Source organism: Canis lupus, chromosome 13, assembly GCF_003254725.2.
Source record: "Canis lupus dingo isolate Sandy chromosome 13, ASM325472v2, whole genome shotgun sequence".
NCBI classification, from domain to species: domain Eukaryota; kingdom Metazoa; phylum Chordata; class Mammalia; order Carnivora; family Canidae; genus Canis; species Canis lupus.
Genome location: NC_064255.1, coordinates 53,635,452 through 53,654,710, shown reverse-complemented (window position 1 = coordinate 53,654,710; position 19,259 = coordinate 53,635,452). Strand labels below are relative to the sequence as shown.

Genomic DNA, 19,259 nt, shown 5'->3' with positions numbered 1-19,259 from the left:
TTTTCAGCAAAGTCTGTATTTTATGCTAGACAGAAGAAAAAGAACTTAGTGTTGATCTAAATTACAACTTACTACAGATCAGGGAATGTTCAGAAGGAGAGATCCAGAAAATTTTAATAGCTTACCTTAGCTTAAAGCCCTGTGCTTTTTGTTAAGAAACCAGACTGTATTCTGACTCCAGACTTCCTGATCTCTGGTCGTTTATTCTACTAAACCAATCTACCTTTCAAATAACTCATTCACTATACTTTATTTCATGGTTTATACTTTTTTCTTTGTATATTTTTTCCTTTAAAATCATGTTAAATTTACTAAATGAGTTCTCAATTATGCATTACACCTTTCATTGAAACATACTGAAGACATTTAAACAAGCTCAATCATGCTATGCCATATAAAAGAAAGCAGAATGTAAACTGGCAAGTGGCTGCACCTAAGTTTATAATTCTTATTTAATAAAACAATCAGATAAATATTTTAATATAATGGACATACATCGAAGGCAATCCGCAAATTTTAAGGATTATCAGAAACCTGTATATATAGGATATTCAGAAATCAAATTGTTCATCTCCGAAAATTTATGAGAAAGGAAAAGTGTGGTAAGCCATACTCCTTTTATGCAAAAGTTTATGCACAAACTCTTATTTATGTTGAAATGATTTCAGTAGATTATTTTTCAAAATAAGTTGGGCAGAGGATTTTGGAATAGATGTCCTCAAAGAAATTCTGAAGAAATACAGAAAATTGAAGAGACAGCTGTGAAATTCTTTAATATTTAAAAATTGTGAAAAAATCTAGCTTGACATTTTCTTCTTCAGCTTTCATGTTTCATAAATATGATTGAAAGTTTCCTCAAACCGTTTAAAAATGAGGTATTCCTTATTGGTAAATTTTTTATAAAATGCCTTTGGAAACAACTATCCCACATAATTCACAAAGATCTTATTATATAATCCAAATATAAGTGTCAGAGGTCCAAAAGGTAAATGTTATTTCTTTAAAATATCACTAATGAACAATAACTGGTCAGCAAGAGCTTTATATTTTCATAGAAGGTCCCTAGAGATAACAATGTATAGGAAGCATAACTTCAATTGAGATTTCAATAGAACCTATACAATTACGCTTTTTCTAATAACAAGGAAAATTAGCTCCTAAAACTTCACCAGATAAACTTTCTCTAATCAATCACACTATAAATAAAACAAAGATAAAATTTTCTCTTGATTGCTTTCATTATTATTTTAAAATTTCAATTCATTTCTTGCTAGCCAAATTACTATTATTGGATTATGCACTTTTACACCTTATGAGTAACATGCTGCTTCTTTAAATAAGCAGAAGTGAGGCAAGCTTAGAACTATCTCTTAGAACAGCAAACTGGCCGATCCCTAGATACTTCACTTCAGAGATGTCAAAGGAAGTTGGAACCTGGGATTTATTCGTGACCCAGGGGTTTTACACTTTTGGGATGAACTGAATATCTAATATGAAATGCAGGATTTCCTGAGTAATCTTCACTACGGAATCCCATGAATAATTAATAGGTCAACAAATATTTTTAAGAAATGGTGATTCTTCCTTTGGGTAGAAAAGTTAGACAATTGTTCCAGTTTTGATTGTTTGATTCTTCATTATTCCTGAAGAAAAAAATATGTTGTTGGCATATACCATATCTGACATAAAAGTTGCAAAGACAAACTTATGGAGGCTGTAAGAGATAAATTCTGAAGAGTGCTTTACTTCATGTAATTTTTGTATATTCATTTCACTTTGTTCCTTCCTGATGAATATATTTCTCATAAACGAAATCTTGACAGTGCATGTAGATTAGATATAATCACTTCTATCATATTCAAAATTTATCAATTTCTATACCACTATAAAAGTATGATTTACAATATTATATAATGTAGATATATTATATACATATGTATATGTACATATGCATATGCACATATATGCAATCATATAATGTATGATATATTATATATAATATTTATATAATATAATACTGTAAAAGTATATTATTCATTTTAACTTCCTGTTTGCTTGGACCTAGAGGGATGCAATACAGGCATAATATTCATTTCAACTTTTTCTAAGAATTTTATATTCTTGCATTAAGAAAAGTTTTAGAATAAGTATTGATATGCAGAAATGTATAGTCAAAATGAATGCTATGGGATCATGCAGGCAACATCTAATTATTCCAATGGTGGAAGGATACATGATCCCGGAAATTCAAATTATCAGTCTTTAAAAACATTATGTAAAAAAAGGTGGTAATTCTTATGCTTTCAGAGAGAATACTTTGTCAATGCATGCACAACAAAGCTTAATATCTTTTCACAAGATAAGTACAAGAATATACATACTGTAAGGGACACATTCATACTGCACTTCAAGGTATTTATAGGTTCCTGGACACGGGTCTGGAAAAACATCAGGACCTGCCACCACTGCACACTGCGTTCTGTTATTGCACCTGAAGTCAAAAGAAAAGAAGTAATAAATTTATGTGAAGTTAAATCATCATTAACATCATTATTAATTTTATTTTGGTTCCTGTTATAAAGATTTACATAAGATTTTGGTCAATTTAGAATTTTAGACTTATGAAGGAAATATCTGTAGTACACTTAAAAAACTAGAAATAAAAGTCAGTGTGTTCGGTTTAGTCATACTAACATTAATATTTCAGTGAAAACAGTACGATTTTGAGTTATAAGTTAAATACTGCTTAAGGAACACTGATTGGCCCTTAGGATATTGGGCCAGTTAAGAAGGACTATTTGGTAGGAATCACTCACTACTATTATTAAAAAAATAAAACAAAATAAGAACACAGAGTTTTATAAAAAAGTCATAAAATTAAATAAATTAACTGATTATCATGCCTTCCACTTTAAAGGCAGTAAAAATATGATGTGGAAAAGCTCTTAGGCAAATGCAAAAACAATCAATAAAACGTACTTGAATATTAAAATATATCTAAAATTTAATTTATATAAATTAATATATTATTTATACCATAAGTAAACCTACTTTTAAGAACCAATTCTCATGTTCCTTGTTTTCAGCCAAACAATTACACTACGCTCACAGACTGCTGTTCACAAATGCCAATATCCTATAATTTAAAATAACTTTAAATCTCCAGAGAGAATAATAAAAAACAACTACTGAAATAGAAAAATAAACTATGCATCTTTTGTGGCAACTGGGGTAAACAAATCTGGACTACCTAGACTTAATCATGGATAAATGTACATATAATGAAATTTATTCTTATTCTGAAAAAGACACCCAAGTTCAGAGGTGCTTTACTGAGGTAAATTTTACTCAGAAACCCTCTAGATTCAATAATTTATTGATACATAGATACTTCTTTTAAAAAAAACTGTTTTTTTCCAACTCTAATATTGTCAGTAAGCGTATAGGATGAGAAACTCTATAGTTATCTTCTTCTGTTTTTTTTTTTTTAATCTTCTAATGTTTTTCTGTTCTTGTTTATTCATCTCAGAAATACAATACCTTATGGCTAGAATTTTCCATTAAACCTTCCTCTTGAAGAGATGCTTCATTCTGTGATATGACCTTATACTTCTGAATCCTTCCTTGATACTGGCAGGATAAGGAGCATGGAAGGCAGAGCTCAGTTTGATTTACCGTGAAAATGCTTTGTGTTTACTGGAGGATATCATTTGGTGGCCTTAATGAAGATTTTATTTAGTCCCTAAACTACAATTGATTCATTAATGAATGCTGTAAGCTGAAAAAAATAGTCTGTGTGATGAGTCGAAGATTATTAAATGCCAATATTCCATAGTTATCAGGCAATCTGGCATACAGTTAATCCTGAGGATCAACATGTCCCTAAAGTTCTCTTCTGTAAATTTAATGTCTGAGGATGATCATTAGACAACTGAATAATAACATTGATGTAAATGTGGCTGTTCTCACACATATGCTGCAAGTAGGCACCCTGCCATTTTAGTGTATTCAGACTTTCAAAAAATAGCAGCACTTCCCTTTCACAAAGAAACCTTTGAAGGAGATGTCACAAGTTAAAATACATGTTTCTTGACAGTCAAGACATACGATTTTCACACCATGTCTTAAAAAAACCCTCATAAATCTATATCAGGGGTTTATAAAATGAGCAAAATAACTATAAAACTTATAGTCATTTCTGTAATTTGTTAAAGAAAATTATTATCAGGAATACATTTGAAATAGAAATAATTAGCAATAAATGAAATATACATCATGACATTTAGTTAAAATGTAACTATTCTCTAAAAGTGTGATCTGCAGTCATTAAGTCATGACAAATTTGAAATATATATATATTTATATGCATATATATATGCTTTCTTTTCTGGTCTACTGCTGTTTTACACCATATTATCAACACTTTATTCTAATTACTACTGCTACTACACCATATTATCAACATTTTATTCTAATTACTACTAATTAGTACAGCTCAAATAATAAAATTCATTTGGAAGTTGTTTCTATTCTTGTAATATTCAGATATAGAAGGGCAACTAATACATCTTTTATTATTTAAACAATGTCTTATATCAACAGATAGATTACTACTAATTTACAAGTAGGGCATAAAGGTTAAAATTTACAATTATGGAGGTGTTTGTTGCACACAAAGTGGTCTTGAATCAGAAATTTTAAAAGGTTATGTTTGTATAGACTGGAATTAAAAAATAAAATAAGAAACTATGCTAATCCACCTATCCACTTGTCTATCTAGACATGTGCACCAGCTAGTTTGCATACTATGTATTTTAAGTTATAAAAATACTATTTTTTTCATATATAAGAAAATTAAGTGATTATTTTCAGTAAACATTAGACACCTTTGTGAATCCCAAGTATCTTACTCAATGTTAACCAAAAATAAGTCAAATAAGCCTTCCAATTAATGGCATAGTATAGGTGAACAGGTATATAAACAATGCTTTAACAATAATATATTTGCAGTCATTACCATCATGGTTCAGCATCAAACAAGTCTTCATAACATTAACTTTGCAATATAATTCCCATATTTTATTAATAATTCCATATTAAAAATTCTTTAACTTAAGATTCTTAAAAATCAAGAGAAAGTTAATCTTGAGAATATTATTCTTGTCCCAGATAAATTATAATATTGATTGTTTGAGGATTAACAACATTTCAGTAACAGAAGTCTGATGGTTCTGTCTTCACTAGTTTAATGACTTCAGTTATTGTAAATAAAAATGAAATTATACTTTTGATGAAAGCTTATTGAATAATGAACAAATTACTCAAGTACTTTTATATACTTTTAGATTTATATCAAAGTTGTTAAAGTACATTCATTCTAAAATATTATACATGATAAATGTGAAATAAAATAATCAAATTTTCTCATGTGCTTTAAACTCAGATTTTTTTCATTATTTACTTTTAATATAAACATGAATTTAAAAATGATTTTCAGAGACGCCTTGGTAGCTCAGCAGTTGAGCATCTGCCTTTGGCGCAGGGCGTGATCCCAGAGTCCCAGGATTGAGTCCCACATCGGGCTCCCTGCATGGAGCCTACTTCTCCTCCCTCTTCCTATGTCTCTGCCTCTCTCTGTGTCTCTCATGAATAAATAAATAATCCTTATTAAAAACTAAAAATAGGGCAGCCCGGGAGGCTCAGCGGTTTAGCGCCACCTTCAGCCCAGGGCCTGATCCTGGAGACCAGGGATCCAGTCCCACATCGGGCTCCCTGCATGGAACCTGCTTCTCCTCCCTCTGCCTGCGCCTCTGCCTCTCTCTGTGTCTCTCATGAATAAATAAATAAAATGTAAAAAAATAAAAATAAATAAATAAAGGATGAGAAAAGATTGCAATAACAGAGTCAAATGCAGTCTAATCCACTGCATAATCATAATCTTATAAAAGTATTATGGTTTATGTAGGTGATAAAAGTTTCAACATTTTTTTCATTAGAAACTTTGTGCAATAAAAAAAAAAAAAAGTCCACTCCAACAATAGACAGTTTGGAGGAGAAACAGATGAAGGGTTCAAAAGTTATACACTTCTAGTTATAAAATAATTAAGTTATGGAATGCAATGTACAGCCTGGTTGACTGTAGTTAACACTGTATTATACATTTGAAAGTTGCTAAGGGTAGATAGTAATGTAAAGCAGGTGGCACTGTCCAAGACCAAATAGAATACTCGGAGATCTCTTGGTGTTTGACTTTTCATCTAAATAACACTGGAGCCAGTTATTTTCTTACTTCACAAAATTGATGTACTTATGAAAATGCCTTAAGAAAAAAAAAAGTAAAATACCACATATACATACAAGGTACACTTTTTGTTGTCATAGTTACCATTATTATCAATATTACCATTCATTTCAGGATAGGTTATTAATATTTCATTTCAAAAGCCTGAGCCTTTGAGAGGAACTTTCCATACAAAAGAAACACACAAAAAAAGCACATAAATTCTTGGAGTGTAGACTAGAAATAAGAAAGTAAAGTCACATTTTAAAAAACCCAAAACACTGTAAACCAAGTCATTAGTTGTATGCAAACTACTTTACCTGGGACCTTAAGTCCAAAATTTATAGTAACAACGCCCTATATCTGTGTAACCCTTCAAACTTAGAAAGCATATCCACATATATCCTACTTGTCACTTCTTTTATGAGATGAATATTACTACCTCCAATTTCAGAGGAAGGACTAGGTGTGAAGATGTTAAATGACTTTCAGACTCTCAGAAATCAAATGATAATCACTGGATTCCAGAACAGTGACCTGCAAAGCAATTTACTGCTGTCAAATATTTGTAGCCAAACATGAAATAATACCTGCTAATTTTTATCTGGATAATGGCAGTTATTTTTTTTTAATTATTTATTGAGATGCTGTTCTGACCATGCATTTCATGGTCACTCTGGGAAACTGATTTAATTCACTCTGATAGGTTCTTAGGGGTTCTCTGATGATCTGATGAGGTAGAGACCAGATGTAAAATATCCAAGTGACCCAGGATTCCCTCAGTCATAATGTGGATCCGGCATTCCAAGGATATTCTGAATTTAAATTAACATTATGCAACCAGGCCCCCTGAATCCAAATTGGTATGTAGCAATCGGAAAGATCAATCTCTGAGCATTGAAAGAACGAAAGATGAATGAATATTCAGACGTTTCCAAAAGAAAAAAAAAATCCTATTAATTCAACCCACATATAAGCCTTCAACTTACGTCCAGTTGGCATCTACTGCAGGTTTATTTAATAAAGGTTATTCAATATGTTGAACCCTATTGATTTTTAGCACTAATTTTAAAGTAATATTGTTTATTTTTTAATGTCTTATGATGACTGCCGGGGAAGATACACCTAATCATAGGATTGGTAATAGGATACAAAATCATTTGCTACTTATTTATTCATTCCAATATGGTTCAGAGCAGCATAGGAACAAAATTAGTTAAGTGTTATAACGAAAAAATCATCTTTGAACAAAAAATTTCCTCTATTTGCCACAAACAGAAAACAGAATCCTGGGTCACTTAGATATTTTACACCTGATCTCTACCTCATCAGATCATCAGAGTGCCCCTAAGAACCCATCAGAGTGAATTAAATCAGCTTCCCAGAGTGACCATGAAATGCATGGTCAGAACAGCATCTCAATAAATAATTAAAAAAAAATAACTGCCATTATCCAGATAAAAATTAGCAGGTATTATTTCATGTTTGGCTACAAATATTTATAGGTTGGGCATATAAACATGATCCTTAACTATATTTTTTAAAACTTCTCATATACTACATTTATAAGGATGGTATTAGTTTGCTTTCCCACTCCAGTAATTCAACATGTTACCATTAAAATAATTTAAGTTTAATATTGTTGTGCTTATGTGCTGAGAGTCTAATTCACAGGGGTTCGCCATCAATAAACCCTTCAACCACATATTCTTTTTTAAAGAGATTTTATTTATTTTTTCATGAGAAACACAGAGTGAGGCAGAGACATAGGCAGAGGGAGAAGCAGGCTCCTCGCAGGGGGAGCCCATGGGAGACTTGATCCCGGGACTCTGGGATCACGCCCTGAGCCAAACGCAGACACTCAACCTCTGAGCCACCCAGGTGTCCCAACCACAAATTCTTATTACACTCTAAAATCACCATGTACAAAAAAATAAATAAATAAAAATAAAATAAAATAAAATAAAATCACCATGTACGAACAAGCCATTCCCAGGAATGCTAAGAAACTCTTCATGTGATGCTTTACCCATGTTAAGTGCTAAATATATAAAAGTCCTCTGAAAATCATTGCAATGACAAGATATGAGAGTGTAAAAAAAAAAAAAAAAAGCAGGTGCTCTGTTTTCTCTTAGCAAAATTAGTCACATGAGTTTACATTAGTGGTTTGCAAATGGCATGTATGTGAAGAAACACACATGTACTTATATGTCCAAGTATCTCACAGCATCTAATCAAAGACTAATCAGTTTTTGAATCATATAAGACACTATTCTCTGAGAGGAAAATGTTTGAAAAATACCTGTTTGTGAAAAAAAAAAAAAAAAAAAAGCACCACCATCATGATACTTTAATGTTTAAAATCTGAAAACAGTTGAGGTAATCAGAGTATCTGAAGTTTTTAACTTTTCATGATAAAATGTAGCAATATTAAAAATAAGCAGTATTTTGGGGGCGCCTGAGTAGCTTAGTCAGTTAAGCACCCAATCTCTCGATCGGCTCAGGTCATGATCTCAGGGTCATAAAACTGAGCCCAGCATCAGGCCCCACACTCAGCACACAGTCTGCTTAGATACCCTCTCCCTCTGCCCTGACCTGTCCCTCTCCCTCTCCTATAAATTAATTAATTAATTAATTAATTAAAGATTTTAAAAGGCAATCAATCTTTTCAGTGTCAATCAACAGAACAATTCTCATAGTTTCCTTATTTTTCACTGCTTGTCAATCAGAGACCTGCTGATCTGACATTCATTCTGGACTTATAAGCCTGGGAAGGAATATACATATATATTTTTTATATAATATATATATTTTTATATATATATAAGAAATCTAGATCTCAAATGATAAGTAGTTAAACAAAAATCAATCAATCATCATCATCATTAAGAACAAAACAAATTCAGTGGTGCCTGGGTGGTTTAGTCAGTTAAATGCCCAACTCTTCATGTTGGCTCAGGTTATGATCTCAGGGTTGTAGAATCGAGTCCCACCACGGGCTCCTCACTGGACATGGACCTGCTTAAGATTCTGTCTCCCTCTATTCCTCCCACCTCTAAAAAAATTAATTTTTATATTGGAGCTATACACCCAAGTGTTTGCAAAGGAGTTAGGCAATGTTGCCTACTTTTAATTTAAGGGGCAATTTAAGAAGAGTAACAAAAGTGATGAGGTGTTTTCATTTTTGAGAAAATGTATTCTAAATCCTAAATTAAAAGTAATGTGAGATCTTATAGAACACATCGTGACAACGTATGAAAACTGCATTCTATGTTTCACCAGGTAACTGTCCACCTCGTCTTATTTCTCTACATTCTTTTACATGTAATTTCACAAATATTCCTTCATATTAAAAAATGTAATTTGACACAAGCGAGTAAAGACATGACCAAAGTGATTCCTGAGGAGTGCAGAAAACTAAGATTCTGTATTAGCTTTCTTGCTGCTTCTGGGACAAATTTAGAAGCTTAAAATGCAATTTATTCTCTTATACAATATTTTCTAATGCAAATCTGTTCTCTTATAGGTCTGGAGATCAGAAATCCAAAATGAGTCTTTTACATGCCTAAAACCAAGGTGTTGGTAGGGTTGGTGCCAAGTGGAGGGTCTCCAGAGAATCTGTTTCCTTGATTTTTTCCACTTTCTAGAAGCTATCCCCTGATTCTTTGGCTTGGGTCCCACATCACATCACCTTTTCTCACTAACATGACATCACCTTCTTTTTTCTTTGATCTTTTTGCTACCTTATAAGGACCCCTGTGATTTCATGTAAGGCCTACGTCCACAATCCAGGATAATCTGCCTATCTCAAGAGCCTTAATTTCATCATTTATGTAAAATTTCTTTAGCCATATAAAGTAACATTCTTAAATTATAAAAATTAGGATGCCGATATCACTGGGGAACCATAATTCAGCCTATGGCCAGTACTTAGTTAAAAAGACTTGAAAACTATCTTCTGAGGTGGTCACCTTCAAGAAGTCTAACATAATAAGATGCACGTCATTGCATTAGAGCATGGCTAAGATGTTTATAGTCTCCATAATGTACAGTTCTATTTATTAAAAGAATGCATAGGCCTCCATTTACATATATTACCTACCAGTACAAATACATGTTTTCAGTATATTTGGCTAAAAGACATTATATGATATATTTGCTTTGTTTGATCACGGTGATGCATAAATCTTACTGCAATTGATGCGGGAAACTGAGCTATATTTACCTACAAATAACATTAAACTTTTAAAGCATTTTACAGAAATTGGGATAAAGTTTCACTTAGGACCTATATAAGATCTTATAAAATATGAAATATCAAACATTAGGAAATTATTAATGAAAACCATTGATTCACATTAAATTACATCAATGTTTCTGAGTTATTATACCAATAAACAAATAAAAATGACTATTACATGTTTATGAGATAAAATAATTTTGTTTTGACAAAACCCAATTTAAAACAGTAATTCTCAAAAAAAAAAAAAAGTAAATAAAACAGTAATTCTCTACTGCACTAAAAAGATACTACTTCCTTATGATCTAAACTTTTCCAAGGGCAACATAAAAAAAATAGAAACCTTTTCACATTTTCTTCCTACAGTTTAAATTTACAAATGTATGAACCTTTGAATTTTTTAAATTGACCTAATAATACTCTAGAATATAGATATATGTTTGAAAATGAGGTAATATTGCAAGGAAGTCCAATTTCCCAATATTCCACATATCTCTGGGTAGTATTTGATAGAACAAATTATCATAATCATCAGTCAACATCCATAGAATATTTATGGAGCCCATTCCAAAAATAAAATGATTAGCTATGTCAGACACACAAGTACAATTCATAGAAGCGTAGTCCAAAATAAATAGGAATGTGCTTTTAAAATTAACATATTCATAAACATTGCTTGGAAAAACATTTCAGTCCTGAGTTCTGTACCAATGATTTCTAAGCTGTAATCTTCTAGTAGTTGAATGCTCTAACAATGGGAATGTTCTAACAATGTAAAATTATAAAGAAACTTCTCATTTAAAAATAACTAGAATTGCATCTGTATTAGTTTATTGCCACCTACATATGGCAGCATTTCAGAGCTGAACATTCTTTACCTGCAATGTATGGTTAACCAAGTAAATCAGTGTGTGTCTGCATTCCTTATCTGAAAGTATAGCAAATAGAGGTATTGCTCATTTTCTCCTAAATAAAAAGGAGCAATATATTTTCTTAAAGATTTTATTTATTTATTCATGACAGACACAGAGAGAAGCCGAGACACACGGAGGGAGAAGCAGGCTCCCTGCAGGGAGCCCAATGCAGGACTCGATCCCCGGACCCCAGGATCCCACCCTGAGGGGAAGGCAGACACTCAACCGCTGAGCCACCTAGGTGTTCCAAAAGAAGCAATATTTTATATGCATATATATTATATGCATGTTTTTCTTAAATAAAGACAATGTCCACTTTACTGAGAGCTAGTGAGGATGTATCTATATCTATATCTGTATCTATATCTATGTATATCCATGTATCTATTCTCCAGGATACTATGTTATTCTACTCTCTTTTTCTTTGTTAGTTGGAGACATACTTACTTCATTATTCTTCCTCAAATCTTTGCAAGGCATTCTTTCCTTCTTTGAGCTACAAAAATGTCTTGTCTGCATGACTGGGCTAATAGGAGGAATGTTACACTGAGCCATTTACTTCAATCTTTATTCCCCCTTTTCAGTATGTGGCATTTCCAAATCGAACTATTTATATGTGAAAAAAATAAAAATAAATAAAATTAAAACTTCAGAAAAACAATTGCAAAGAAAAAGGAATTTTACTAATACTGGATATTTAAGTCAGTTAACATGAAAGCCTATGAAAAGAATGATGAGATGAGCTGGGAAAAATGCCTTTGGCCTCCTCACATTTGCTTTTAATAAAATACTAAGCAAAAGCAAATGAAAACCTGTGTGCATGTGCACATGCCTGCATGCATACAGTATATACAACATTTATAGATTAAAAATAAGACTTCCAAAGCAGGAATACACAGCAGGGAGAAATGACATTTTCTGTCTAACTCTGTCCTCACACACAAATTTTTCAATAGTGCAGTATTAAAGGTTTTTTATTACATAAAAATACTTTTAGTTGTCTTCATTATTTGGAAGTAATAGTGTAACAGACTTGGTACACAATAACTACGAAATAAAGCACACATATGGCAGTGACTGAAGACCAGTAATTCTCCTGGGTTCCTCTCAGGTTCCTCTCCTCGTACACGTTTCATCTCTCCCTTCTGGTACTAGGGCTTGTGAGACTGACTCTGTTATATTAATTCCAGTTATGACTTCAGATAGAGACACGTGTCAAGCATATATCCTACCTGTTTTGATTTATGGAATCACCAGAAAGCAATAAATATAAGAGAAATGCTATGACATTTCTTTGTATCAGAATGCTTTAGCTGGAAGAAAACACAGCAAACATAAATAAAAGTGACTTAAAAATAAAGACTGCAACATCTCACACATTTAAAATTGGAAGACAGGTTTGCTAAAGTTGATTCATTCAGAGATTTAACAAAGCCATGACCATAGCTTAAATTCTGTGAAATTCCCTTGGATTTTTGTCATATGGCCCTAAGATAACCACTGCATCTTCAGTATTACACAGAGATAATATAATCCAGAGAGGTAAAGTCCTTTCTTATATCTCATTTTAATAGGAAGAAGGTTCAACACCTGAGGCACTCAGCACAAAATCCTTAGAGAACATTGACCAAAAAGAGCCAATGCTTATGCCTATGTCACATTGCTGAAAATAATCATGCAAGGGGAATGGCATCCACGTGACTGATTTTTCCCAGTGAAAGTTCACCATGATAGAAACAATAAGTTACCCAGTCTCCTCAGAAGTATCCCACTCTTAGAGGAAAATGAACAAACAAGGATTATGCAGTGAGGAAGAGGGGAAGAGTGGTTAGAATATGGATCTATGGTAAGTGAGCAACAATAACTTTCATATCATTCCCTCAAGTTCCCTTCTTTAGTGAAAAAAACCTCATATTTAAGAACATTTTAAAGTTGTAGTATAGTTACTAAAAGAGAAAGAAACATAAAAAGTTTTTTTTTTTCAAATTAAACACAGTATTTTACTTTGAAAGTATATAGTATAAATATTTTAATGCATACAGTCTGGTTAAATACATTAAAATGCATCCCTACTAATGGGATGCTAGATGTAATTAAAAACGATGAGGCCAGCATTAGATACCAAAATCAAAAAAGACACCTCAAAAAAAAAAAAAAAAGAGAGAACTATAGGCTAGTATTTCTGATGAACATAGATGCAAAAATTCTCAATAAACTACTAGCAAACCAAATCCCACAAAACGTTAAAAAAATTTTCACCACAATCAAGTGGGATTTATTTCTGGGTTGCAAAGGTGGTTCAATATTCGCAGATCAACGTGGTACATCACATTAATAAAATAAAAGATAAGAACCATATGACCATTTCAATAGTACAGAAAAAGCATATGACAAAGTACAATTTCCAAACATGATAAAAATCCTCAAAAAATAGGTTTAGAGGGACTATACCTCAACATAATAAGAGCCTTATACGAAAAATCCACAGCTACTATTATCCTCAATGGGGAAAAACTCAGAGTTTTCTCTCTTCAGTGAGGATCAAGATAGGGATGTCTGATCACTTATATTCAGCATAGTGGAAGTCTTGACAACAAACAGAAACAAAAGAAATCAAAATTGGCAAGGAAGAAGTAAAACTTTCACTATTTGCAGATGATACTATGTATCGGAAACCTGAAAGACTCCACCAAAAAAGTGCTAGAACTGATAAACGAATTCAGTAAAGATGCAGGATATAAAATCAATGTACAGTAATCTGTTGCATTTCTATACACCAATAATAAAGCAGAATAAAGAGAAATTAAGGAATCAATCCCATTTATCATTGCATCAAAAACAAAAAGACACCTACAAATAAACGAAACCAAAGAGGTGATAAATCTCTACTCTGACAATTATAAAATACTTAAAATTATAAAATACTGATGAAAGAAATAGAAGAAGATGCAAAGAAATGGAAAAACAATCTATCTTGTGGATTAGGAGAACGAATATTATTAAAATGTCTATATTACCCAAAGCAATAAATACGTTTAATGCAACTACTATCAAAACACCAAAAGTATTTTTCACAGAGCTAGAGCAAACAATACTAACAAGTGCATGGACCCATAAAAGACCCTCCAAACATCAAAAGCAATCTTGAAAAAGGAAAGCAAATCTGGAAGCATCACAATTCTGGACTTCAAGATATATTACAAAGCTGTAATAATCAAAACAGTATGGTAATGGGAAAAAAAGACAGATCAATGAAACAGAGTAGAAAACCCCAGAATAAGCCCACAATTACATGGTCAATTAATCTTTGACAGAGTAGTAAAGAATATCCAATGGGAAAAAGACAGTCTCTGCAACAAGTGGTTTGGGGAAAACAGGACAGCAACATGCAAAAGAATGAAACTGGACCACTTATACACCATTGACAAAAATAAATTAAAAATGGATAAAAAACTTAAAAGGGAGACCTGAAACCATAAAAATTCTAGAGGAGGGCACAGGCAGCAACTTCTTTGACATTGGCTGTAGCAACATTTTTCTAAATAGGTCTTCTGAGGCAAGGAAAAAGGCAAAAATAAACTGTTGGGATTACATCAAATAAAAAGCTTCTCACAGCAAAGGAAACAATCAATAAAACGAAATGGCAACCTATGGAATGGGAGAAGACAATTGCAAATGACATATCTCATAAGGGATCAGTAACCAAAATATAAAAAGAACTGATGAAACTCAACACCCAAAAAACAAATAATCCAATTAAAAAACGGGCACAAGACATGAATAGACATTTTTCCAAAGACTACACAGAGATAGCCAACAAACCCATAAAAATATGCTCAAGAGCACTCACCATCAGGGAAATGCAAATCAAAACCACAATGAGATATCAACTCACACCTGTCAGAATAGCTAACATAAACAATACAAGAAATGACAGGTTTTGGCAAGGATGTGGAGAAAAAGAAACACTCTTGCACTGCCAGTGAGAATGCAATCGGTATAGCCACTCCAGAATACAGTATGGAGACTCCTTACAAAGCTAAAAATAGAACTACCCTACAATCCAGGAATTGCACTACTCAGTATTTACACAAAGAATATAAAAATACTAATTCAAAGGGATACATGCACCCCAATGTTTATAGTAGCATTATCTACAATAGCTGAGATATGGAAATAGCCCCAGTGTCCATCAGTTGATGATGGGATAAAGAAGATGTGGTATATATACAATGGAATATTACTTAGCCAAAATAAGGAATGACACCTTGTCATTGTGATGTGTGATTGAAGCTATAGAGTATTATGCTAAAGGGAAATAAGTCAGAGAAAGACAAGTACCATATGATTTCACTCATATGTGGAACTTAACAAACAAATGAGCAAAAGGAAATAAAAGAGAGAAACAGAGACAGAGAGACACACACATGTAAACCAAGAAACAGACTCTTAACTATAGAGAACAAACTGCTGGTTACCAGAGGGAAGGTGGGAGGGGGGTGAAGCAGGTGATGGGAATTAAGGAGGGCACTTGTCATAAGCACCAGCTGATGTATGACATCGTTGAGTCATGATATTGTACATCTGAAACTAGTATTACACTGTATATTAACTAACTGGACTTTAAATAAAAACTTAAAAAGATGAAGTAACTCTTCCTTTATTAGTTTGAGAAAAACCTCCTTAAAAAAAAAGAGAAACCTCCATAGTAAAATTTAAAATGAAAACATTAAAAATAGTTTTATAGCTGTATGCATATATAAGCATAGAGAATAGCTCTGAAGGATTTATAGCAACAGTGATTATCACTGAATTGTAGGATAACTGTGATTTTTCAGTCCTGAATACTTTTCCTCCTTTTTATTTTTATTTATTTATTTTTAAAGTAGGCTTCATGCCTTGCTTGGAGACCAACATGGGCTCCAACTTATGACCCTGAAATCAAGACCTGAGCTGAGATCAGACACTTTACCCACTGAGCCACCCAGGCGCCACATCTCCTTTTTAAAATAGTGAACATTTGTCACTTCATGATGATTCCAAAGCACATTTAAAGAGAATGATAACTCTTTCAGGATTATCCATGTTTTGATAGCCTTTAACCCTTTTAAAATTTTACATAGTAACATCTACACAATGCAGCTCTCATAGAAGTTATTCTTTTATAAATTTCCTCAATAGTTTTTTTACTGCACATCTCTCTGTTTCAAAACACTGTATTTTTGATATTGAGATGAGATAAAGCCTTTTTCTTGAGAAAATGAACAGGTGTAAGTCACCTTAGAATATTGATATTGGCACAATCGAAATCAACCCTGCCAAATAACCAGAAAGCTAGTACATATCTTTCACAACTGGATAAACTCTGCAATACTTTGTGAAAGGCCTTAGGTAATAACAGTGTTAGCTGATTCATCTTAGAATAACTGATGACAAAAAAAAAAAAAAAAGAATAACTGATGACAACTTATGACATTTTATTATGAAGATAGATAACGTCTTCAGGAGTGTTTCATATTTGTCTGCTTCAGAGTTGTGGAGCTATCCCATACCTTAAAGAAATACACTCAAGTAGGGTTATAATAAGCCAAACAATGAATTATCTGGGGGATATGCCCCATGATTTATGCAAGGTTGAGAAAGTCACCAACAATGGAAGGTTTGTGGTGAAAGAGAAAAGGGGAGAAAATCTGATATCACAACTACTTTAAAAGAGAATAAGCAACAGTTAGGTAAATATAATGTATTTATTTTCTTGGTTGTCACCTACAATGATTGCCAAATGGCAGCTGAAACAGATACAGATGATATTATAAACTTGTCTCAGGAATTATTAATAGCAGAAATAATAAAATATATATAGAAGCAGATTAAGTATATATATTAAATGTAAAAATGCAGATCTGTATAAGTACTTAGAGGTATGGAGACAAAAAGGGTTGGGATCCCCCCATGTGGAGACAATAAGAAGAAAGAGCACACCATGGATAGCCCAGGGCAAGGGTACCCAGGGGCCTTTGACTCCACAGATGTTTTATTTTTAAGATGGGTAATGTAGGGCAGCCCACGTGGCTCAGTGGTTCAGTGCTGCCTTCAGCCCAGGGTGTGATCCTGGAGACCCAGGATCGAGGCCCATATTGGGCTTCCTGCATGGAGCCTGCTTCACCCTCTGCCTGTGTCTCTGCCTTTCTCTCTCTATGTGTCTCTAATAAATAAATAAAATCTTAAAAAAAAAAGATGGGTAATGTATAGCCATTTATTCATTTTATTTTGTTATATCATTGATATTTACAATGTATTTTGAAATAAAAATAGAATATATATATATACATGTAATAAATATTTTTACATTTAACTTTAAGTGAAAGAGCTTTGCTTGCATTACTGAACCCAAACAAAATAAAACAATTTTAATTTGATTTTGTTTCCTTTATGATTATGGAATCACAAATATGAAATATAAATAAAATATGCAATGGAATGCCTAATGCACTAGTCTAGAAGAGTTTATAATGAAATACACACAATCATTACTTTCTGCTTAAATTTGAGAGCTGAAATCAATATCAATATTATTCAATAGTCATTACATTGTTCTTTAAGGATTGTTTCCATAAAGAAACAACCGTTTCATAAATATTTCTGATAACTACCAAACACACAATGAAAACTAAAGAAGTACCTGGGTGGCTCAGCCAGTTAAGCATCTGACTCTTGATTTCAGTTCAGGTCATGATGTCAGGGTCCTGGTATCGGGCCCCGGATAAACCCCAAGTCTGGCTATGTACTTTGTGGGGAGTTTGCTTGGGATTTGCTTTCCTTTTCTCTCTCTCTCTCTCTCTCTCTGTCTCTGTCTCTGTCTCTCTGCCTCTACCCCCCTGCTTGCTTGTATTCTCTTTCTAAAATAACTAAATCTGGAGCAGCCCCAGTGGCCCAGCAGTTTAGTGCCACCTTCGGCCCCGGGTATGATCCTGGAGATCCGGGATTGAGTCCCACATTGGGCTCCCTGCATAGAGGCTGCTTCTCCTGCCTCTCTCTCTGTGTGTCTGTCATGAATAAATAAATAAGTAAAATCTTTAAAAAAAAAAAATAAATCTTAAAAAAATAAAAAAGTTTTTTATGAATACTACATGCCTACTATGCACTAGGGTCTTCATTATTCATTTATGTTTTAACACATAAATTAGGAGAGTGCTCTGATGGAAAAGCTATCTTTTCAAGAACACAGTGCTTTTGTCTTTTATAAAGAAAATATAGTTCCTCCTATTTTAAGGAAAATTCAATCCTACAACAGAATAGTACTTGCAGTTTCTTTCTTTCTTTCTTTCTTTCTTTCTTTCTTTCTTTCTTTCTTTCTTTCATTCATTCATTCATTCATTTATTTATTTATTTTTAATTGGAAAAGTCTGTAATTAGGGGAGCCTGAGTGGTTCAGTCAGTTGAGCATCCAACTCTTGGTTTAGGCTCAGGTCATGTGTGGGTTGGGTGGGTGGTCATGAGATCCAGCCAGGTCAGTCTTCATAATCAGCAGGGAGTCGGCTAGAGATTCTCCTCCTCTATCTCTGCTTCTCCTGCCATCTACACATGCACTCTCTCTCATTCTCTAAATATAAATAAGTAAATCTTTAAAAAAGAGAAAGTCTAAGGAAAGCGATCGTTTTATCCTTACTATTGCTAAATGGATTTATATTATTCATAATAGATTACATACATATTTGGAAAATATGCAAAATATACCAAGTATCTAGGTTATTGACAATGCTTGAAATGTGAAATAATTTTAAGATACTTTAAAAGGTGAGATACCATAAGTGATACAGAAAGT

The 19,259-nt window shown here is 32.8% G+C and overlaps 1 protein-coding gene across 23 annotated transcripts in view; it reads right to left on the bottom strand.

The window, feature by feature from the left end:
* The window catches only part of ADGRL3 (adhesion G protein-coupled receptor L3), a 682,677-nt gene that overhangs the window by 378,073 nt on the left and 285,345 nt on the right, over positions 1-19,259 (bottom strand). For all 23 annotated transcript variants that reach the window (XM_049092995.1, XM_049092994.1, XM_049092973.1 and 20 more), the window contains one exon: positions 2,382-2,491. In XM_049092995.1, the coding sequence (XP_048948952.1) occupies positions 2,382-2,491 (110 nt within the window). The remainder of the gene's footprint in view (positions 1-2,381; positions 2,492-19,259) is intronic.